At 58.7% G+C, this 17,598-nt stretch overlaps 2 protein-coding genes and 1 long non-coding RNA gene across 5 annotated transcripts; 2 read left to right on the forward strand and 1 right to left on the reverse strand.

Annotated features, from left to right (window-relative positions):
- The first annotated feature begins 644 nt into the window (after nucleotides 1-644).
- MMP25 (matrix metallopeptidase 25) lies at nucleotides 645-12,770 on the forward strand. The gene is made up of 10 exons (XM_026485574.4): nucleotides 645-970; nucleotides 1,357-1,489; nucleotides 2,437-2,578; nucleotides 2,654-2,946; nucleotides 7,271-7,447; nucleotides 7,540-7,624; nucleotides 7,803-7,885; nucleotides 8,169-8,321; nucleotides 8,393-8,650; nucleotides 8,760-12,770. Exons 1-10 carry the CDS (start codon nucleotides 881-883, stop codon nucleotides 9,029-9,031), a joined length of 1,686 nt encoding a protein of 561 aa, XP_026341359.1. The 5' UTR covers nucleotides 645-880; the 3' UTR covers nucleotides 9,032-12,770.
- LOC113245430 (uncharacterized) lies at nucleotides 3,103-8,144 on the reverse strand. Of its 2 annotated transcripts, XR_006408245.3 has the most exons (5): nucleotides 7,785-8,144; nucleotides 7,288-7,442; nucleotides 6,248-6,614; nucleotides 5,946-6,153; nucleotides 3,103-4,920 (listed from the first exon to the last, which is right to left on the reverse strand). It is a non-coding gene; the product is annotated as an uncharacterized LOC113245430 (long non-coding RNA). The 2 variants fall into 2 exon arrangements; XR_003312694.4 differs by lacking the exon at nucleotides 7,785-8,144 and having other exon boundaries at nucleotides 6,248-6,636; nucleotides 7,288-7,375.
- A 911-nt stretch (nucleotides 12,771-13,681) lies between the features above and the next one.
- Nucleotides 13,682-17,257, forward strand: IL32 (interleukin 32). 2 transcript variants are annotated; one of them, XM_026485575.4, is made up of 7 exons: nucleotides 13,682-13,785; nucleotides 13,899-13,941; nucleotides 15,502-15,540; nucleotides 15,693-15,752; nucleotides 16,137-16,163; nucleotides 16,341-16,400; nucleotides 16,855-17,257. In XM_026485575.4, exons 2-7 carry the CDS (start codon nucleotides 13,927-13,929, stop codon nucleotides 17,167-17,169), a joined length of 516 nt encoding a protein of 171 aa, XP_026341360.1. In that variant the 5' UTR covers nucleotides 13,682-13,785; nucleotides 13,899-13,926; the 3' UTR covers nucleotides 17,170-17,257. The 2 variants fall into 2 exon arrangements, with proteins under 2 accessions (XP_026341360.1, XP_044235033.1); XM_044379098.3 differs by lacking the exons at nucleotides 13,682-13,785; nucleotides 13,899-13,941 and adding an exon at nucleotides 14,602-15,177.
- Nucleotides 17,258-17,598: the final 341 nt, after the last annotated feature.

The raw sequence follows: 17,598 nt of genomic DNA on the forward strand, positions 1-17,598 counted from the left end.
TCCCCAGGTCTCTGCGGGATCCGCTCCCGTACACCCCCTCCTCTGTCCCGCGCGTCTAGCACCCGCGGAAGGGGGCGCAGCCCACGGGGCTCGGGGAACGAAGGCGGGGAGCCGGGCAGCCGCACCGCGCACACCCGGGCGCCAGCAGAGCCGGGCGAGGAGGCGGCCTGGGACCCCGCAGAGAAGGGAAGCGTCCCAGCCTCCGGCTGCCGGCCGCGGGGTCTCCGGGAAGGGCGGCGGGGGGAGGGGCGCCCCTGAGCCTCCCCTCACCCGCCGGGCTGCTCGCCTTGCAGAAAGCAGAAACGAGAGCCGTGCCGCGGAGAGTCCCAGCGGAGCCGGGTTCTGGGAAGAGAAACTTGCGGGCGCGGCCGGGGGACCGGAGGCGGGGGCGCTTGGCAGGGGTTCCTCGCCGCCCCCCGCCGGCGCCGCCCGCGCTCTCGGAAGCCGGCTCCCCCCTGCTCGCTGGGCGTCCGAGGGCTGGGGCATTCATTGGCCTCGCGGGGCCGCCGGCGCTCATCGGCTGCAGCAGCCCTGCCCCGCCCGGAGGGAGGGGCCGCCCGTGCCGCGCGGGGTCCAGCGGGGCCGGCCCGGGACCCAGAGGCCGCGGCCGTGCACCCGGAGCCTGCACCTCCGCCCCCTCCCGCGCCTTCTCAACCCTCCCGGGATCCGCAGCGACCCCCGGCCCACCTGGGCCCTCCGCTGGACGTCTCCGGGTCCCCTGCATCGTGCCTCCCAGGGTCCCGGACTCGCAGCGCGGCCCCGGGTCCCCCCGCCCACCCCTCCCACCTCGCGCAGGGATCCCCGAGCTTCTCCGAGCCCCGGGCCCCCTCCCCCAGGTCCCCAGAGCGGCCCTGGGCAGGCCCCCTCGAGCCCTGCGGGCATGCTCCGGCTCCTGGCGCTGGTGCTCCCGCTGCTGCCGCCGCCGGGACGCACCCGGGAGCCCTCCGCTCAGGACGTGAGCGCAGGAGTGGTGAGTGCCGGGGTCTGCGGGCTCCTGGGATCTGTGGGGTGGGGGTGGGGTCCGGACGGGGCTGGGGGCTGATTCAATTGTCCAAAGAGTGACTGGGGATGGGGCCTGGGGACCCAGATTCTTGGACCCATCAGGTTTGGGTCTGGGATTTGAAGATCTGTTGAGGGGTAGGGGTGGGGAGGTGGAGGACAGGACAGTTGGGTCCGAACACAACCCAGGGCTGGAGAGCCCGGACTTTGAGATGGGCAGCAGGCAGTCACTGGGACTGGGCCCCCTGGGCTCCAGCTGCCTGGATGCCTGGCGAGAGGTGGGGCTTCCAGGATGGTGGTGGGAAGGGGGCATCTCTCCAACTCATCCTGCTTCAGGGGTTCCCTCCTATGGTCTAGGACTGGCTGACCCGCTATGGCTATCTGCCACCACCCCACCCTGCCCAAGCCCAGCTGCAGAGTCCTGCAAAGCTGAGGGATGCTATCAAGGTCATGCAGAGATTTGCTGGGCTGCCTGAGACAGGCCTCCTGGGTAGGTAGACCCCCACCCCTCCCCAGCCCCGCCTCTGCACCCAGCCTGATCATTAGCCAGCAGTATCTAAACCTCAGCACGCACCTGAATCACAGGAGCTATGAAATGCTGGTCTTGGGGCCAAACCCAGGAGATTCTCAGGCATTCCTTTTTCAATAAATATTTACTAAGAATCTCTTACGTGTAAGGCCATTTCAGGCTCTGCTGGTGCAGTGATGAACAAAGCAGAAAAGGTCCCTGCTCTCATAGGACATACACACAGATCAAGAACAAAAATATGCAAGATAATTTCAGATAGTGATTCGTGTTTTGAAGAAAATAAAATGCTGGTCAGGGCAGATCCCTCTGAAAGGTGTCCTGGGGTGAGAGGAGCTCAAATGACACAAAGAACTCAAAGAACACAAATAGGAGGGGCCAGCCATTTGAAGATGTGGGAGTGTCCCAGGGAAGTGCAAAGGCTCTGTGGTAGCCACTAGCTGGTGTGCTTATAATGAGAGAAGGATTGAAGGCCGGAGACCCAGCCAGCCTGGGGGCTTTGGACTTGAGGATGTGGTGAGGACTAGGGATATAGGGTGTGAGGTGTGAGTAAGCAACCTCCCAGGGGGCTCCGGCCTCAGGGAGAGGAGCCTGCACTGCAGCCCCCTTGGCTCCTTTCTCCAAGTCCAAGCACCAGGGCTCAGGGAAGCAGGACCCCCAGAGTATGGCAGCCCGCCCATCCAGGGCCAGGTGAAGAGTTTAACACTGCCCTGAAGAGCAAGGTCCTAATTTGACCTGAGCTGGCTACCAGAACTGGATAGCCTGTGTTCAAATCCAAGCTGCGGGGCCTCCTTGGGCCAGTTGTTTAACCTTTCCGAGCCTCAGTGTGTCTGTGTAGAAAGGGAGCTGGTACCATGATCAGAGCAGGTTGTCCTGCTGCTGATCCCCTCCCCCTACAACCTTTCCCCCAGACGCGGTGACGATGGCCACCATGCAGAGGCCCCGCTGCTCCCTGCCCGATGTGCTGGGGGTGGCAGAGCTGGTCAGGCGCCGCCGGCGCCGCCGGTATGCTCTGAGCGGCAGCATGTGGAGGAAGCGAACCCTGACGTGGAGGTAGGTCCTGGTGCACACCCCACCCTGGCCTGCCTGCTGGGCCCTGCGTGGAATGGCTGCCTTCTCTCTCCCCAGGGTCCGCTCCTTCCCCCAGAGCTCAGCACTGACCCAGGAGACGGTGCGGACCCTCATGCACCATGCCTTGGCCACTTGGGGCATTGAGTCAGGCCTCAGATTCCAGGAGCTGGTTTCTCAGGACCCGGCGGAGCCCGACATCCTCATCGACTTCGCCCGGGCATACCACCAGGACAGTTACCCCTTCGACGGGCAGGGAGGTACCCTAGCCCATGCCTTCTTCCCCGGGGAACACCCCATCTCTGGGGACACTCACTTCGATGACGAGGAGACCTGGACTTATGGGTCAAAAGGTACAATCTCCCTATTCTGAGAGGTCCTTTCCCCAGGTCTGTCTGTCCTTAAGAATTCGGTTTGAATCATGTGTCGATGGGGCTGTATCAGTTGGCCTTCTCCGGAGAAACAGAACCAGTAGGATGCACGCGCGCGCGCGCGCGTGTGAGTGTGTGTGTGTGTGCACGCAAAGTGATTTATTTTAAGGAATTGGCTCACAGGATTGTGGAGGCTGACAAACCCAAAATCTATAGGATGGGCCCAGAGGCTGGAAATTCAAGTGAGAGTTGATGGTGCAGTCCTGAGTCTGATATCTGCAGAGCAAGCCAGGTGGCTGGAAACCCAGGCATGATTTCTGTGTTGCAATCTTGAGGCAGAATTCCTTTCTCTCTGGAAACCTCAGGTTTTGGTCTTCGGGCCTTCAACTGATTAGACAAGGCCCACCCACTATGGAGCATGATCTGCTTAATTACAGTCAACTGATTGTAGATGATAATCACATCTACAAAATAACCTACACAACAACATCTAGACTGGTGTTTGATGAAACAACTGGGCACCATAGTCTGGCTAAATTGACACAAAAAATTACCCATCACTGAGGCCTCTCAGGCCTTCAGCTCTGAGCTGCGGACTTAGGTGAAAACAGCTCCTTGTGGCAGCTGAGTCAGAAGAGTAACCGGCAGTTGCTACACACGGTGACACAACTTGGGGGAATCCTAGCAGGAAGTCCTCCAGCCTGTTGTGCTCAGAGGAGAGACCTACCCAAAGCCTTTGACTGACAGGGCTTCCTAGAAGTGGTGGCTTTGTTCATCCCACATGTGTATACTGAGGGCCAACTAGCACACGAGGTCCTGCTCCCCTGGGGTATGTGGGGCAGGGAGGACGCAGAGAAAGGCGCAAGCCAATGAGCTACCTGAGTCCAGGGTCATCAGGGGTAGGAGCACAGGGGGACATCTGGGGCTGGAAGGCTGAAATGTGTTGGGAGCAAGACTATAGAGGACAGATGGTGTGTTGCATAACACAGAGGGCTGTGGAGGCACGGGGACAGAATGGGGAGGGTGGGAGAAGGGAATGGGAGCCAGGGAAGGCTTTGCATTGTGGAGCTGCCCCTGGCTGCAGGGTCCAGGAAAGAGATGGTGCTGGGGGGGGGGGGGGGGCAGAGGACAGTTGAGACTTTGAGGGCAAAGACTGCGATCTAACCAGACCCTGGGGGCAGAGAGGATGGGGAGGAAGGGGTGATGGTTAGGCTTCTGACTTGGGCCCCTGGAGCAGGAAGAGCAGGCTCTCAGATGGCAAAGGGGAGTTCAGGTTGGCTGTGTATTTGTAGCGCTTGTGGGCCGTTCAGTGTGGGCAGAACATTCGCGGTCGAGCGCCTCGTTCTAGAACTGAGACTTCTCGGACTTAGGTCAGGTTCCCCATAAGTGAGCTTGAGATGAAAGTTCTTGTGCAAGCAGTTTTTCAGGGTATGTTCTCTTTCTCAAGAGAAAGGGAAACAAGAGCGGGCTGGGGAAAGCAGCTAAGTCAGGATGCGGTTTCTGCTGAGAGGAGCCTGAGCCCCAGGGCTGGTCCTGCCTGGAGGCAAGGGGTCCAGCTCTTCTAGTCACTTGGCAACTCTCCATTGGCTGTGAGCTGCCACAGGGAGGCTGGCCAGGAGGGAGAGCTTTTTCTGGGGAAGGAGGGAGCCAGGGGATGGGCACACAGGCTCTGAATTAGGCAAGGTGCCCATAGCATCCACAGAAGTGAGGCTGTGTAACGCAGCATTTAAGCATGCCGGCTTGAAGGAAACTGCAGTCAGGGCTCCTCCGCTGCTGCGATGTGCTCAGTTTCGTCGTCTGAGAATGGGGATTATAATGGCACCTGCTGGCAGGTACGCTTGTAATTCACCTCCAGCTGTCAGCACAGGGCCCGCACACAGTAGCACTCCGCTCGCTGCCAGCTGCTATGAGCTGGGCCTGGTGGCGCTCAGGGGTTGGTAAGTTTCCGGGAGGAGACTGTAGAATGGAAAGGTCAAGCACAGAGCTGTGGAGAGCCCCGCAGTTAAGGGGAGGGTAGAAAGAGAGGAAGAACCAAAGGAAATGCAGAAAGAACAGGCCCACAGGTGACCAAAAACAAGAGTGAAGAAGGAAGCAGGCAGCAGTGGGCAGGGCAGCAAGCCAGTCCACTAAGTTATATGGGCCTGGATCTGATCATCCGAGGACAAAGTGACCTTGGCGCCTACAGACTTGGTGGATAGGGGAGGGGTCCCAACCACGGTGAGGTTAGGCATGAGAGGGGCTGAGGAAATGAAAAATGAGTTTAGACCACTCACCACAGAACTTGCTAGGGAAGGAGAGGTGTGTGGATGGGGGCAGATAGGTACTGGGGTGGCTTAAGATGAGGGAGTCTTGAGCACTTGGTGATGCTGGATGAGCCAACAGAAAGAAAGAGATGGGGGATGGATGCATGGATTCATGCATGGATAAGTGGATGGATGGATGGATGGATAGATGCACGAATGGATGGATGGGTAGACACATGGGTGCAGGGATGCAGGGATGGATGGAGGGGTGGGTGGGGCATTGTCCTTGTCCTTGAGGAGGTAAGTGAAGCAGGATCCTTGCACAGGACAGGGCAGGGCAGGAGGCAGGAGGGGAGCATGGGGGAGGTGGAGCTATCTGCCCAGGCACGCAGGAAGTTACAGATTGCATCGGATGGCCTGTCTTGATGAAATAGGAAACACATTCATCAGCATTTGTCACCTAAGAGTTGGGGGCCAGAGCTGGCGAGCATCTTGAGGGGCTGTGGGCCTGGAATTGAGGATAGTGGAGAGTGCAAAGGAGCTGTCTGTTGAGGTCTAGAGCAGAGCTGAGAGGAGGTACTGAGGAGCCCGGAAGACTGGCTGCTGGGGAATCTCATGGGCTAGGGCTGCAGTTGTGTGTCTCGCCCCGGCTGCAGAGCGTGAGAAGGGTGCAAGGAAGGGTGCGGCCTGAGGAGACGCAAAGCAGGGGAGGAGGGGTGAGGGATGAAGGAGATCTACCTGATGTAGACACCAGGCTTCCTCCAGTTTCTCAGAAAAAGGCCTCAGGGCAATAAGGAAACCCACAGTCAACGACGAAATTCATCAATACATGTGCAGTTTGACCAAGACCGCCTGAAGTCGTGCTGAATGGCAGGACAACACGGCCAGAGTACTTGGCTATACTGCCATTTGACTCGACCTCCTTGTGCCTCAATGACAGTGCCACCTGTCAAATGAGGACAGAAGGAAGAGGTTTTATGAGAGGAGAATGAGGGCAAGTACTTGCTACTCTCCCTAAGACTCACTCACGCATCTCTTACACTTTCATCCAGCAGCCCTTGGGGCTGAGAGAAATGTGCTTTTCGGATCACCAGGTCCCTTCCAATAAACCCACTTTCAACAGTGATGGCCTGAGTTAGAGATTTCCATGCAGCAGATCAACATCTGTGGAGATGGTGCCTCCTAGGGCAGCTGCTGCCTCTCTTGCTGTCTTGCTCTCTTGGCCTCTCGGCGGCTGGAGTAGGAGCTGGCAGGTGGATCGATGAGGAGCTGGGATTTGGCCAGCAATGGGGAGCGTGAAGAGGCTCACTCCTGGCACCCAGGCTGGTCCCCAAGGAAGAGGCTGTGGTCAGAGAGGCTGGGAACGAGGCCGGCCGCCAGGGCCAGCAGGCTGTGGTCTGAGAGTGCCTGCCCGAGGAGACGGATGGAGCTGCAGAGGCAGGGAGGCAGCCGGGACCTCAGGGAGGCAGGGGAGGGGTGGAGGCTGTGGGAAGGGGAAGATGGGGGAGGGTGACCGAGGACTGAGGGGAGGGGGGCACTGAAGGGGTGCACATGGAAGGAGGAGGGAGCACCCTGGGGGTGGGAACAGGGTGAAGGTCTTGAGAACCCAGGCCAAGGAGCCCATGGGTGGGGAGTTCTGACCACAGGCTGGAGCGGGGAGGAGGGAAACTCCAGGGACTGGGGCTTCCTCGAGAGAGAAATACATGCACCCCCAGGTTCCTGCTTCCCCCAGAGTGTTTCCCTACGCGCAGGCTTCCCTGCCTGGGGGCCAGCGCTACACCAGGAAGGTCACCCCTTCCTCTGCCCTGACTGTCTCCTCCTGCCCCTTCCTTAACCTCTTCAGCCCCGTACCCAAGTTTCCAGAACTGCCAAACAAGGCTACTCAAAAAAATCTACCAAATAAGTGAACGCACACAGGCAGGACAAAGTGGGTCACGGAAGGGTCTGGGTATAGCCATCCCCGGAGGGTCTCCTGGTTGCTCCTGTCTGCTGGCAGGCCCCACTCCAGGGGGCCTGGTGCGGGGCAGGGGCACAGCTCTAGCCCAATTTCCCTCCTTCCCCAGACGGTGAGGGGACTGACCTGTTTGCTGTGGCTGTTCATGAGTTTGGCCACGCCCTGGGCCTGGGCCACTCCTCAGCACCCAACTCAATTATGAGGCCCTTTTACCAGGGCCCAGTGGGCGACCCGGACAAGTATCGCCTGTCCCAGGATGACCGCGAAGGCCTGCAGCAGCTCTACGGTACAGGGGTTCGGGAGGGGTGGTTGGCCCTGTGGCCTCTGCCACAGCAGGGTCAGGGAACTCACGCCTCTCCTCTCCGACTCTCTCCACAGGGAAAGTGCCCCAAACCCCATATGATAAGCCCACAAGGAAACCCCTGGCTCCTCCTCCCCCACCCCCTGCCCTGCCCCCCGACAGGTGAGTCCCTCTCCAGCTGTATGATGGGGGAGGGGGGGAAGGCCCCTAACCCTCGGTGTGGTCCTTGGTGAGATGGGCACGATGAGAGTCCCTACCTCACAGGACTGTCCGAACCGAGGTTAAGCAGAAAGACCAGGAGCCGGGGCCCCTCTCTGCTCACCTCTCCTTCCCTTTGTAGCCCCTCTCTTCCCATCCCTGACCGATGTGATGGCAGTTTTGACGCTATCGCTAACATCCGTGGTGAAATCTTCTTCTTCAAAGGTCAGTCACTCCAGATCTCCCCTGGCCACATAGAGTTGGCTTCCTACCCCCTCAGGATGACCCACCAAGCCTGTGGGGTTCCCCAGATGCGACTCTCTGTGCTAAAAGCACAAGGCAAGGTCTGGGAGAGCTGACTCCAGGGTCACTGCATCCTTGAAACCCAGACGGCCTTGCTGGGCCAGCGGCGGGAGAGAGAGCCAGCACTGTCTCCCCGCCCCGAGCTCTGAGGCAGAACACCCCTTGCCATCTCACGCCCCCACGCCCGCCCCTTGTTCCGCCACAGGCCCCTGGTTCTGGCGCCTGCAGCCGTCGGGACAGCTGGTGTCCCCCCGGCCCGCCCGGCTCCACCGCTTCTGGGAGGGGCTGCCCGCCCAGGTGAAGGTCATCCAGGCCGCCTACGCGCGGCACCCGGACGGCCGCATCCTCCTCTTCAGCGGTGAGTGGGCGCCGGGGCGCGGCTGGGCCCGCGCGGGGGGCGCGCCTGCTCACCGGCCGGCTCCCCCGCAGGCCCCCAGTTCTGGGTGTTCCAGGACCGGCAGCTGGAGGGCGCCCCGCGGCCGCTCACCGAGCTGGGGCTGCCGGCGGGAGAGGAGGTGGACGCCGTGTTCTCGTGGCCGCTGAACGGGAAGACCTACCTGATCCGGGGCCAGCGGTACTGGCGCTACGACGAGGCGGCGGCGCGCCCGGACCCCGGCTACCCCCGCGACCTGAGTCTTTGGGAAGGGGCGCCTCACGCCCCGGACGATGTCACCGTCAGCAACACAGGTGGGAGAGGGTGCGGGGGGGCTGGAGGCCTGAGGGTTTCGGAGAGACGGGGCGCCGCGGGAGGGGCAGCCTGAACCGGCCCCCGAAGTGTCTCCTCCCTCCCCCGCAGGTGACACCTACTTCTTCAAGGGCGCCCACTACTGGCGCTTTCCCAAGGGCAGCGTCAAGGCGGAGCCCGACTCCCCCCAACCCATGGGCCCCAAGTGGCTGGACTGCCCGGCCCCCAGCGCTGGCCCACGCGCCCCCAGGCCCCCCAAAGCGACCCTGGAACCCGGGACTTGCGATTGTTCGTGCGAGATCAATCAGGCCTCAGGGCGGCCGTCGCTGTCCTTCCTGCTGTCCCTTCTGGCCCTGCTGGTGGGGGACGTCGCCTCCCGTTAAGGGGGACGGGTCTCCCACCGCGGGTCTGTGTGTGTGTGTGTTGGGGGGGGGCTGAATCGCCGCGGAGGCGCGTCCTCTGTTCCCAGGGGCGGGACTGCGGGGACGCAGCTGGGAGCATGTGGGTAGAGCTAAGCCCTGGGGACCGGGGACAAGCGGCTGGCGCTTAGACTGGACCAGTCATGCGCTCGGCGTCGCCTCCCCCGCCCCCACCTGCACGGTTACTTTTCCCGCAGGAAGCTCCTCTTCTCGGAAACGCTGGTGTTTTTGGGAGCGCAGCGGCCAACTGCCGCCTGCCCCCGCCTGGCAACGCGGGCCCCCAATGGCGGTTCTGGGCTGTTGGGGCTTTAGAGGAATGTCCTGACTGGGGAACTTAACTCGAGGCTCTGTCTCCACCCTCTGCTCCGAGTTTCCCAGGACTGTCCCACCCTGTCCCGCTTCCATGACGTCCTCAATGCCCCAGGGATGGGGACCCCAGACCCAGCCCTGAAACTACCCCTGAGCACCCATGGGCGTGTCCCATGTCTTGGGTGACATCAGTGGCCACCCAGATGACCCTCCACAACCTAAGCCCTGTGGACCTGCTTTCTGGTCACCACTCTGGACCCAGTACTGTCCCCGTTCAACAGAACACCCTCCTATCCCTACAGATCCTCTCAGTGCCTCCATATGAGTGTCCGCCACTTCCTTCAAGGAGAACTCGTGGGCTCTCCTCAGTTCCACGCGGTGGGAGGATGGTGGACTCAGTTCCCCTCAATCCAGGGCCACTGCTTCCTCAGCACCCTGGGTGAGGAGTGGGTGGGCCACCCCATTCACCCCATGCTCCCCGTGGAATTCATGATCTAAACCAGTGCCTCTGGTACTATACTTCTGGAATATTCCACATCAGCATCACCTACTGAACTTAAAAATGCAGACCTCACGCCCTCACCCTGAATGAGGGTGGGGGCAAGAGTCTGCATTTGAGTAAGCTTGGGGGGTGGGCAAGGGAGCTGGGACAGCAGCTGTCAACCCTGTTGTGTGGTTTTCCTGTGTCTCGGCCATGTTCTCCCTCCTAGGGGCCAACCTCTTCACATTCTTGGTAGAGTCAAGTTGATGGCCCTGGTCTATGAGTGGAGCAACTTAGCAACTATTTCTTGGGTTGCCATCCAGCCCACAGTGCTGCCTGGGGCAGGGGCCACGGGCGGAAGTCCCTGCATGCAGGGAGATTGCCTGTCATCAGTGGGTCGCAAGGAGCTGACCAGTAGGAGGGCAAAAACCAGAGGTCTTCAACCAGTCCTGACCTGGGAATCCTAAGCTGCCAGAAAACCAGAAATCTGGGCCTCTGTCAGGATCCCTTCAAAATACGTGGAGGAGGAAACTTTGTGTTTTAAAAGCTTATGAGCCCCAGACAGGAGGACAAGGAAAATGATTGGACGGAAAGCCCTTCATTGCTTCTGTGCACACACGGACCTGGGGTGAGTTTGGCAGCAGGAACTTGACAGACCTGAATCGCTCTGTTTTGTAGAAGAACTTGGGGCTCAGAGTTGATGGGCACTGGGGTGGCAGATGGAGAGAAAGACTGCGGGAAGGAAGCAGAGAGAGGAACCCTAAAGTTGGCTAGGGGAGCTCAGAGGAGGAGCATCCAAGCTGAAATCTGGGGCTCCTGTCATTCCTCCATGGAAACTTCTCCAGCCTTTAAAAATATACTAAGTATGCTATGGAAAAATGCCATGTCAAATTGATGAATTTTATTTTTAAAATGGTATTGTCCCATAATCAAAATGTAAAACATTTGTGCTTCAAAGGACACCCTAAAAAATGAAAAGACCGCCCACAAAATGGGAGAATACATTTGCAAAGGACATATCTGATAAGAGACTTGTATCCAGAATATATAAAATACTCTTATATTTCATAACAAGAAGATAAATAACCCCGTTTAAAAATGGGCAAAGGATCAGAATAGACATTCCTCCGAGGAAGATATACAAGTGGTCAACAAGCACAAGAAAGATGTTCCACATCACTAGTCCCAAGGGGAATGCAAATCAAAACCACACCGAGATACTGTTTCACACCCACGAGGGTGGCTAGACTCAAAACAACATCATCGTAAGTGCTGGTGAGGAGGTGGAGAAATTGGAGCCCTCACACACTGCTGCTGGGATACAAAATGGTGCAGTAACTTTGAAAAACAGTCTGGTGGTTCGTCAAAGAGGTGAAAACATAGTTACCGTATGAGTCAGCCATTCCACTCCCAGGTGTTTACCTAAGAGAAGGAAAAACCTATGTCCACGCAGAAACTTGCACACATGTTCATAGCAACAGGATTTGTAATAGCCAAAAGGTAGAAACAACCCAAATGTCCCATCAATAGGTGGACGTATACATAAGGTGGCATACTCATGCACGGAATATTATTGAGCCATAAAAAGGAATGAAGTTCTTTTCTTCTTCTTTTTTTAAGATTTTATTTATCTATTTGAGAGAGAGCACACGGCAGAGGGTAAGGGAGAAGCAGACTTCCTGCTGATCCAGGAGCCCACTGCCCCCGGGATCATGACCTGAGCGGAAGGCAGAGGCTTAACTGGTGGAGCCACCCGGACGCCCCAGGAATGAAGTTCTGATTCATGTTGCCACCAAGATGGATTGAAAACCCTGTGCTAAGTGCAAGGAGCCAGACACAAAAGGTCACACAGTGTGACCATTTCCCTGTGATTCCATTTATGTGAAATGTCTAGAACAGGAAAATCTGGGGACAGATAGTAGATGAGGGGTTGCCTAGGACTGGTGCAGGTGGGGTTTTGGGATTGGGGGGTTCCGGCTAAGGGGTATGGGATTTCTCTTTGAGGTGATGAAAATCATACGCTTTGGTGGATGAATTGCGTGTGAATTATTTCTCACTAAAACTATAAAGAAAATGGTACACTTCGCAATGAAACACAAAATGCCTACAGATGGTGGTCCTTGTGAGACAGTCATGGAGAGGCCAAGTGTCCCATGGGGTCGGGGAGCTGGCGGTGCCCTGATGAAGCCCAGAAGTATTACTTGCAGGTGAAGCAGGAGCAGCTGTCTTCTCTCTTCCCACCTGGAATTTCAAGATGGCTCAGGGAAAGATCTGGACTCCTAGATGTGCAAAAGGAGTTTCAGGCCATTGATGGGCTCCTAAGGGGCAAGGAGATGCCGGCCGGGGTCTAGTGAAAGCAAGTGAGACTTTCACCAAGGAAATGTGCTTTATAGTTCTGTCCTTCTGGTGGCCCCCCGGGAGCCCAGGTCCTCTTTGAGGATGTTAGGGGCTGAGTTGTATCCCACAAACTCAAGTGTTGAAGTCCTAACCCAGCACCTCGAAATGTGACCTGATTTGGAGATAGGGGCTTTACAGAGGGAATCGAGGTAAAGGTCATCAGATGGGCCCTAACCCAGTAGGACTGGTGTCCCTATCAAAATGGGAGATTAGAGGACAGACTCACATACAAGGAGATCGACTTGGACATGAAGATGGCTATCCGCAGGCCTGGGAGGGAGGCCCTTCCCCCAAGGCCCTCAGAAGGAACCACTGCTGGGGCCCCTGGGTGGCTCAGTCGTTGGGCGTCTGCCTTTGGCTCAGGGCGTGATCCCAGAGTCCTGGAATCGAGCCCCAGATCAGGCTCCTCTGCTGGGAGTCTGCTTCCTCTCCCACTCCCCCTGCTTGTGTTCCCTCTCTCGCTGGCTGTCTCTCTCTCTGTCAAATAAATAAATAAAATCTTAAAAAAAAAAAAAAGAAGAAGGAACCAGTGCTGACACCTTGATTTCTACTTCCAGCCTCCAGAAGTGGGAGAGAATACATTTCGGTGGTTTAGGCATCCAGGTGGTGGCACTTTGTTGTGCCAGCCCCGGGACACCAAAACAGAGGGCAGACAGAGGCTGTGCTGAACTGGGAGATAGGGGTAAGGGGGGAGCTGGGGGTGAGGCTGTGTGAGTGGAACCGTGTGAGGAACCACTGGCCTGGACCTGGGAACACCCCCACCCCCATCACACACAGGTGCCTGAGGGTTGCAGGACCGTGGAATCCCTCAGCCCCAGGAGGGCTCAGGATAGCCTGGTCCGCTGGGCCTAGGCCGACAGCAGGCCAACCTCAATGTACCCTGTCCCCTGGCAGGTAGGCATCGCCTCCAGCCACCCCGCAGGGGCGCATGGGGCAGTCTGCTCAGGTGCCCCACCTGGTGGGCCCACCCTACAGGTCTTGCGGGTCATGCTACACTCTGGGACAGGAGGTTCTTGGAACCTTCTCTGGACTTTGGAGCTGAGATACACTCCGTTCCAAGTGACCTGGCCAGCATTCCTCAGGACCTTGATCCCTGCTTCCCCCCCGCCCCTCAGCTGGATGACTACATTTTCCACAGCTCAGGGAGCCTCTCGATCTGCTTTCCCAAGTCTGGACTTTCCCGCTGCCCCTCCCCCATATCAGGCTGATGAGGGTGGGGAAGAGCCTGTTTCCAGGCTCCGACATTTCTGCCCTAGCTCAGAGAGTGGAGCGGCCACAGCCAGAGCCATGCCCACCCCCTCCCAGGCCCTTCAGTCTGTCTGTCCTTTGCTTCTGTCTCTGTCACACACACACACACACACACACACACACACACACACACACAGAGCCCCACATCCTGCCTTTGGGGCAGGCTCCACCCTCCCCCAACCCGTCCCTTCTCCCTCCTTCCTCCTCCCCCCTCCCTCTTCCCTCTTAAAAGAGCGACTCTCTCTCTGGAGCAGAAACCTCAGCTGGGAGCATCTGTGAGAAGGTGATGGCTCAGTGGAGGCTTGGGGACAGAGCTGCAGCCAAAGGGACTTTGTTGGGGGGGCGGGGAGGCTGCTTCTCTGAAGACTCTTCCTTACACCTGTTCCTCCTCCCTAGGTCACAGCCCCTGGAGCCCTGAACAACCATGTGCTTCGCCAAGGTGAGGGAGAGCGAGTGGTGGGGGGCCGTGGGCCCTGGATACCATTTCCGCCCTGTGGGTCCCCCTTCTCCCACCTGCACTGGCCCTGGACCTGCTGATCCCTCCACATGCGCCTGGCTCTGTCCCATTCTCCTAGGCCAATGGGGGAGTCCCCTGGGGAAGCAGGGGGTCTGAGGCACTCAACAGGGCCCCAGTCTCATAATGAGCCTGAGCTTGCTTGGTCGAATGCTCTGCCATCACTGTCCTGAAATTCTGAATAATTGTTGACAAACAGCTTCACAGTCTCGTTTGCTTTGAGTCATTCACTTTATTATTATTTTTTTTAAGATTTTATTTATTTGTCAGAGAGAGAGAGCACAAGCAGGGGAAGCGGCCGGCAGAGCAGGCAGAGGGAGAAGCAGGCTCCCCGCTGAGCAGGGAGCCTGGTGCTGGTGCCGGATGTAGGGACTCGATCCCAGGACCCTGGGATCACGACCTGAGCCGAAGGCAGAGGCTTAACTGAGTGAGGCACTCGGCGTCCCTGAGGCATTCACTTTATAGAGCAGGTCCTGGTTGTGGGGCCAGATTTCCTGTCCGGGGGTAAATCATAGGGGGGGCAGCTCTGTGTGTGTGTGTGTGTGTGTGTGTGTGTGTGTGTGTGTGTCCTGAGGAACCGTGTGTGCTGTAGGACAAGGGGGTTACTCTAGGAGTTAGACCCGACATGTTTGTGGGGCAGCTGGGGAGGGCCAGAGGAAGCACCAATCCCAGTAGACCCTGTATGCCCTGGAAACCAGGGAGGGGTTGGAGGGGCAGTGCTTTCCTGCAAAGTTTTAAAATTCCTCTCAGGTGCCAGGACCTGCAGCCCAAGACCTGCATCAGCCTCGGTGTCCGCTCCTCCCTTTTGGGGTGCCTTGTAACCTCCCCCACCCTACCCATTCCCCTGCCCCAATTGTAAGGTTGACCAGATGCTCCAGGCCTGTCCGGGACTAGTGACACTGGGATTATGCAATGACTCCAGGCTCAGTGGCCAGGCCCTGTCTGGGAGGGTGAGTTGGAGAGCAAACTGTTCCCACAGGCCAGCTGGGTATTTCTTTTGCCCTATATCATGTGACACTGGGCTCACAGGATGGTGCCATCACTGACTCAAAAAGTATGTAGACCGATGCCCCACAAAGAATGTTTGCCCAGGGCCCTGCACATTCTGTGCTGACCCTGCCTGCCTAGTGACACGAAGCCAGCACCAGACTGGGCCCTAAGGTAGAGACTCGTGAGGGAGGCTCTGGGGTACCTCGCACTTCCGTGGCTGAAGCCAGGAGTCTGGGCAGGGGAGGTGGGGCTTCAGAGTCAGGAAGAGCTGCAGGCTGCGGCGCCCCAATCCTTCCCTTGGCCAACCGTCAGCCGGGACGGAGAGCTCGCGTGGAGGTAGCACATCCGACCCTGCACTCTGCAGACCTGTGCTCCTACGTGCAAGTGTGCGTGTGCGTGTGTGCGTGTGTGTGCGCGCACGCGCACACACGAATACAGCAAGTGGTGGGGGGGCAAGGTCAAGTGAGCCTGAGTAGATCACTGTTACCTCCACAGACAGGCAGAGGTCCTACTGAGGACTTACGACTCAAAATGGTAAGAAGCTCTTCCCAACGCATGGCTGGGGGAGGGCGGGGCGGCTGGGTCTTGCTGTGCGGTGCTGAGAGCATCCGGCCCCCCTGGGACCCCGGGCGGCGGTGGGGAGGATCAGGCCTGCCTTTCTACCTCTGCCTCTCCTCTCCTCACAGCACCAGATGGTGGACAGTTTCTGTAATAATCATCAGAATCAACCAGAAGGACAAGAACAGGTGGGTCACTGTGCCCCCACTCCCCGGCTCTCTACAGTTTGGCTTGGGTGGGTGGTTTCACGATGCTGCTGGTGATGGGGAAGATGAAGATGCTGCCCCAGGGTTGCCCATGCCTTCCCCCGACACGTCCTCACGATGTGTTAATCTCTCAGCTCACACCTGAGTGGCAGGTGTGCGCACAGGTGAGGAATGCGGAGGCCCGGGGAGGCTTAGTCCAAGTCCCTGGGCATATTGATGACAGGGCAGGGATGCCAGACACCTGGGCCCCCGGCCCCAGCTATGGGGGCTGGCCAGCAGGGAACAGCGCGGGGCTCGGGGATGAGACCGAATGTGGGAGAGACGGGGGTGGGGGGTGGATTTTAAACAGGTCATTTTCCCCCACAGGAGCAGGTAGCGCTGCTGCAGCTGGAGGTGAGTTCGGCATTGCCCTGCCTCCAGAGCCCAGTCCGCAGAGCGGTGCTCAGCCTTGTTGTTGGGTCTGGGCTCCTGGCTCCCTGCTGACTCACCTGGACCCACGGAGGTGGCAGGGGACTGCAGACTGCAGCAGGCAGGAGCAGGTCTGTAGCCTCCGCGCCCCCCTCTCCCCAGGACGACTTCAATGAGGTCTTGCTCGACACCGTGGATCTGCACTATCAGAACAGCAATCAGGTGCGTGCGAGTCGCCCATCTCGGCCCTCCTTGCTTCCCTTCCCACCTGTTCTCTCTTGATTTTGGTGTTGCCATGTATGGTGTTGCTGAGTGCAGGGGGAAGGGATGCCCCCCCCACAAGACTCGAGACTTGGGAGATGGCGACCTCCCGGCACCGGCCTCCCCGCCCAGCACACAGCGGCCAGAGCCCCCACCCGTGCTCTCAGTGCCGCGTCTGATGGGCCCTGAGGGCCAGGTGCGGGGCTCCAGTGCTGGCCATGGAGCACACATGCACGACCATGGTGGTTCATGCCGCGGAAAGGAGGTGTGAGGGAGAAGTCTGCGCGTGTGCGGAGCTGTTGGCAGGACAGCGGGCAGCTTCTGTCTGCGGGCATCTGGCTCCCAGATTCTCATGAAGGTTGGGAGGCCTCAGCCTGGGCAGGACCTGAGCAGCCCTCCATCCCCGTCCCTGCAGGAATCCGCTCCGTTACTTCCTGAAGTGCGGCAGGAATTGCGCTCCAGGGTCCGGAGGTCCTCTGTCCCTTCCCTGGAAGATGAAAGCGTGGAGGTCTGGGATCCCAGGGAGTCCTTTTATGACAGAGCCCTGAGGTTGTTCCAGAGGCTGCTGTGCTGCCTGCAGCAGAAGTGGCAGGCCGTGCTGGCTTGGGTGCGGAGGATGGTGGCTGCTGGCATGCAGGCCCTTTGCAGCGCCGTGGAGACCGTCTGGAGTGTGTTTCAGGATTTCTGCTCCTTTGTGGCACAGGTCCTCAGGAGTGCCATCCAGGCCTAGCCAAGCTCCCCTCCCGCCGACGGGTTTCCGGCCCAGGTCTGCCCCATTGCTCTGCTATGGTGTCTTAATAAAAGTTGGTCGAACCCAACCAAGTGCCTGTGGTGTCGGGAGCGGGGGCGCCGGTGGCTGGGGGGGCATGTGTCACATGGACCCGGGCTGGGGTCCACCTGACCTCTCTAAGCTTTATGTGGGACACCGGTGTCCCGTGTGGTCGCGGACTTGTGGTGAGGGCTGGAAGGCGGATTCCCCGCATGATGCATAGTAGGGACTCCATAAATGCTGCTCCCAGAGCAGTAGGGAGCGCAGGCCTGAGGAGTTTCAGCCATCTTTTCTTCTCCTTCGCTGGGCCACAGAAGCTCCTCAGTCAGTGGGGGAGGGGCAGAGAGAGACTCTTTCTCGAGCAGACTACTGGCTGAGCGTGGAACCCAA

Source organism: Ursus arctos, unplaced genomic scaffold (assembly GCF_023065955.2).
Source record: "Ursus arctos isolate Adak ecotype North America unplaced genomic scaffold, UrsArc2.0 scaffold_2, whole genome shotgun sequence".
NCBI lineage: Eukaryota > Metazoa > Chordata > Mammalia > Carnivora > Ursidae > Ursus > Ursus arctos.

Excerpts from the sequence above, each read along its gene's own strand:
- MMP25 (XM_026485574.4), top strand. The coding sequence starts at position 881 with ATGCTCCGGCTCCTGGCGCTGGTGCTCCCGCTGCTGCCGCCGCCGGGA. Across the intron at positions 2,579-2,653 it reads AAGCGAACCCTGACGTGGAG|GGTCCGCTCCTTCCCCCAGA; the intron begins GTAGGTCCTGGT and ends CTCTCTCCCCAG. Across the intron at positions 7,886-8,168 it reads TGAAATCTTCTTCTTCAAAG|GCCCCTGGTTCTGGCGCCTG; the intron begins GTCAGTCACTCC and ends GTTCCGCCACAG.
- IL32 (XM_026485575.4), top strand. Across the intron at positions 15,541-15,692 it reads AGGACTTACGACTCAAAATG|CACCAGATGGTGGACAGTTT; the intron begins GTAAGAAGCTCT and ends CTCTCCTCACAG. Across the intron at positions 16,401-16,854 it reads ACTATCAGAACAGCAATCAG|GAATCCGCTCCGTTACTTCC; the intron begins GTGCGTGCGAGT and ends CCGTCCCTGCAG.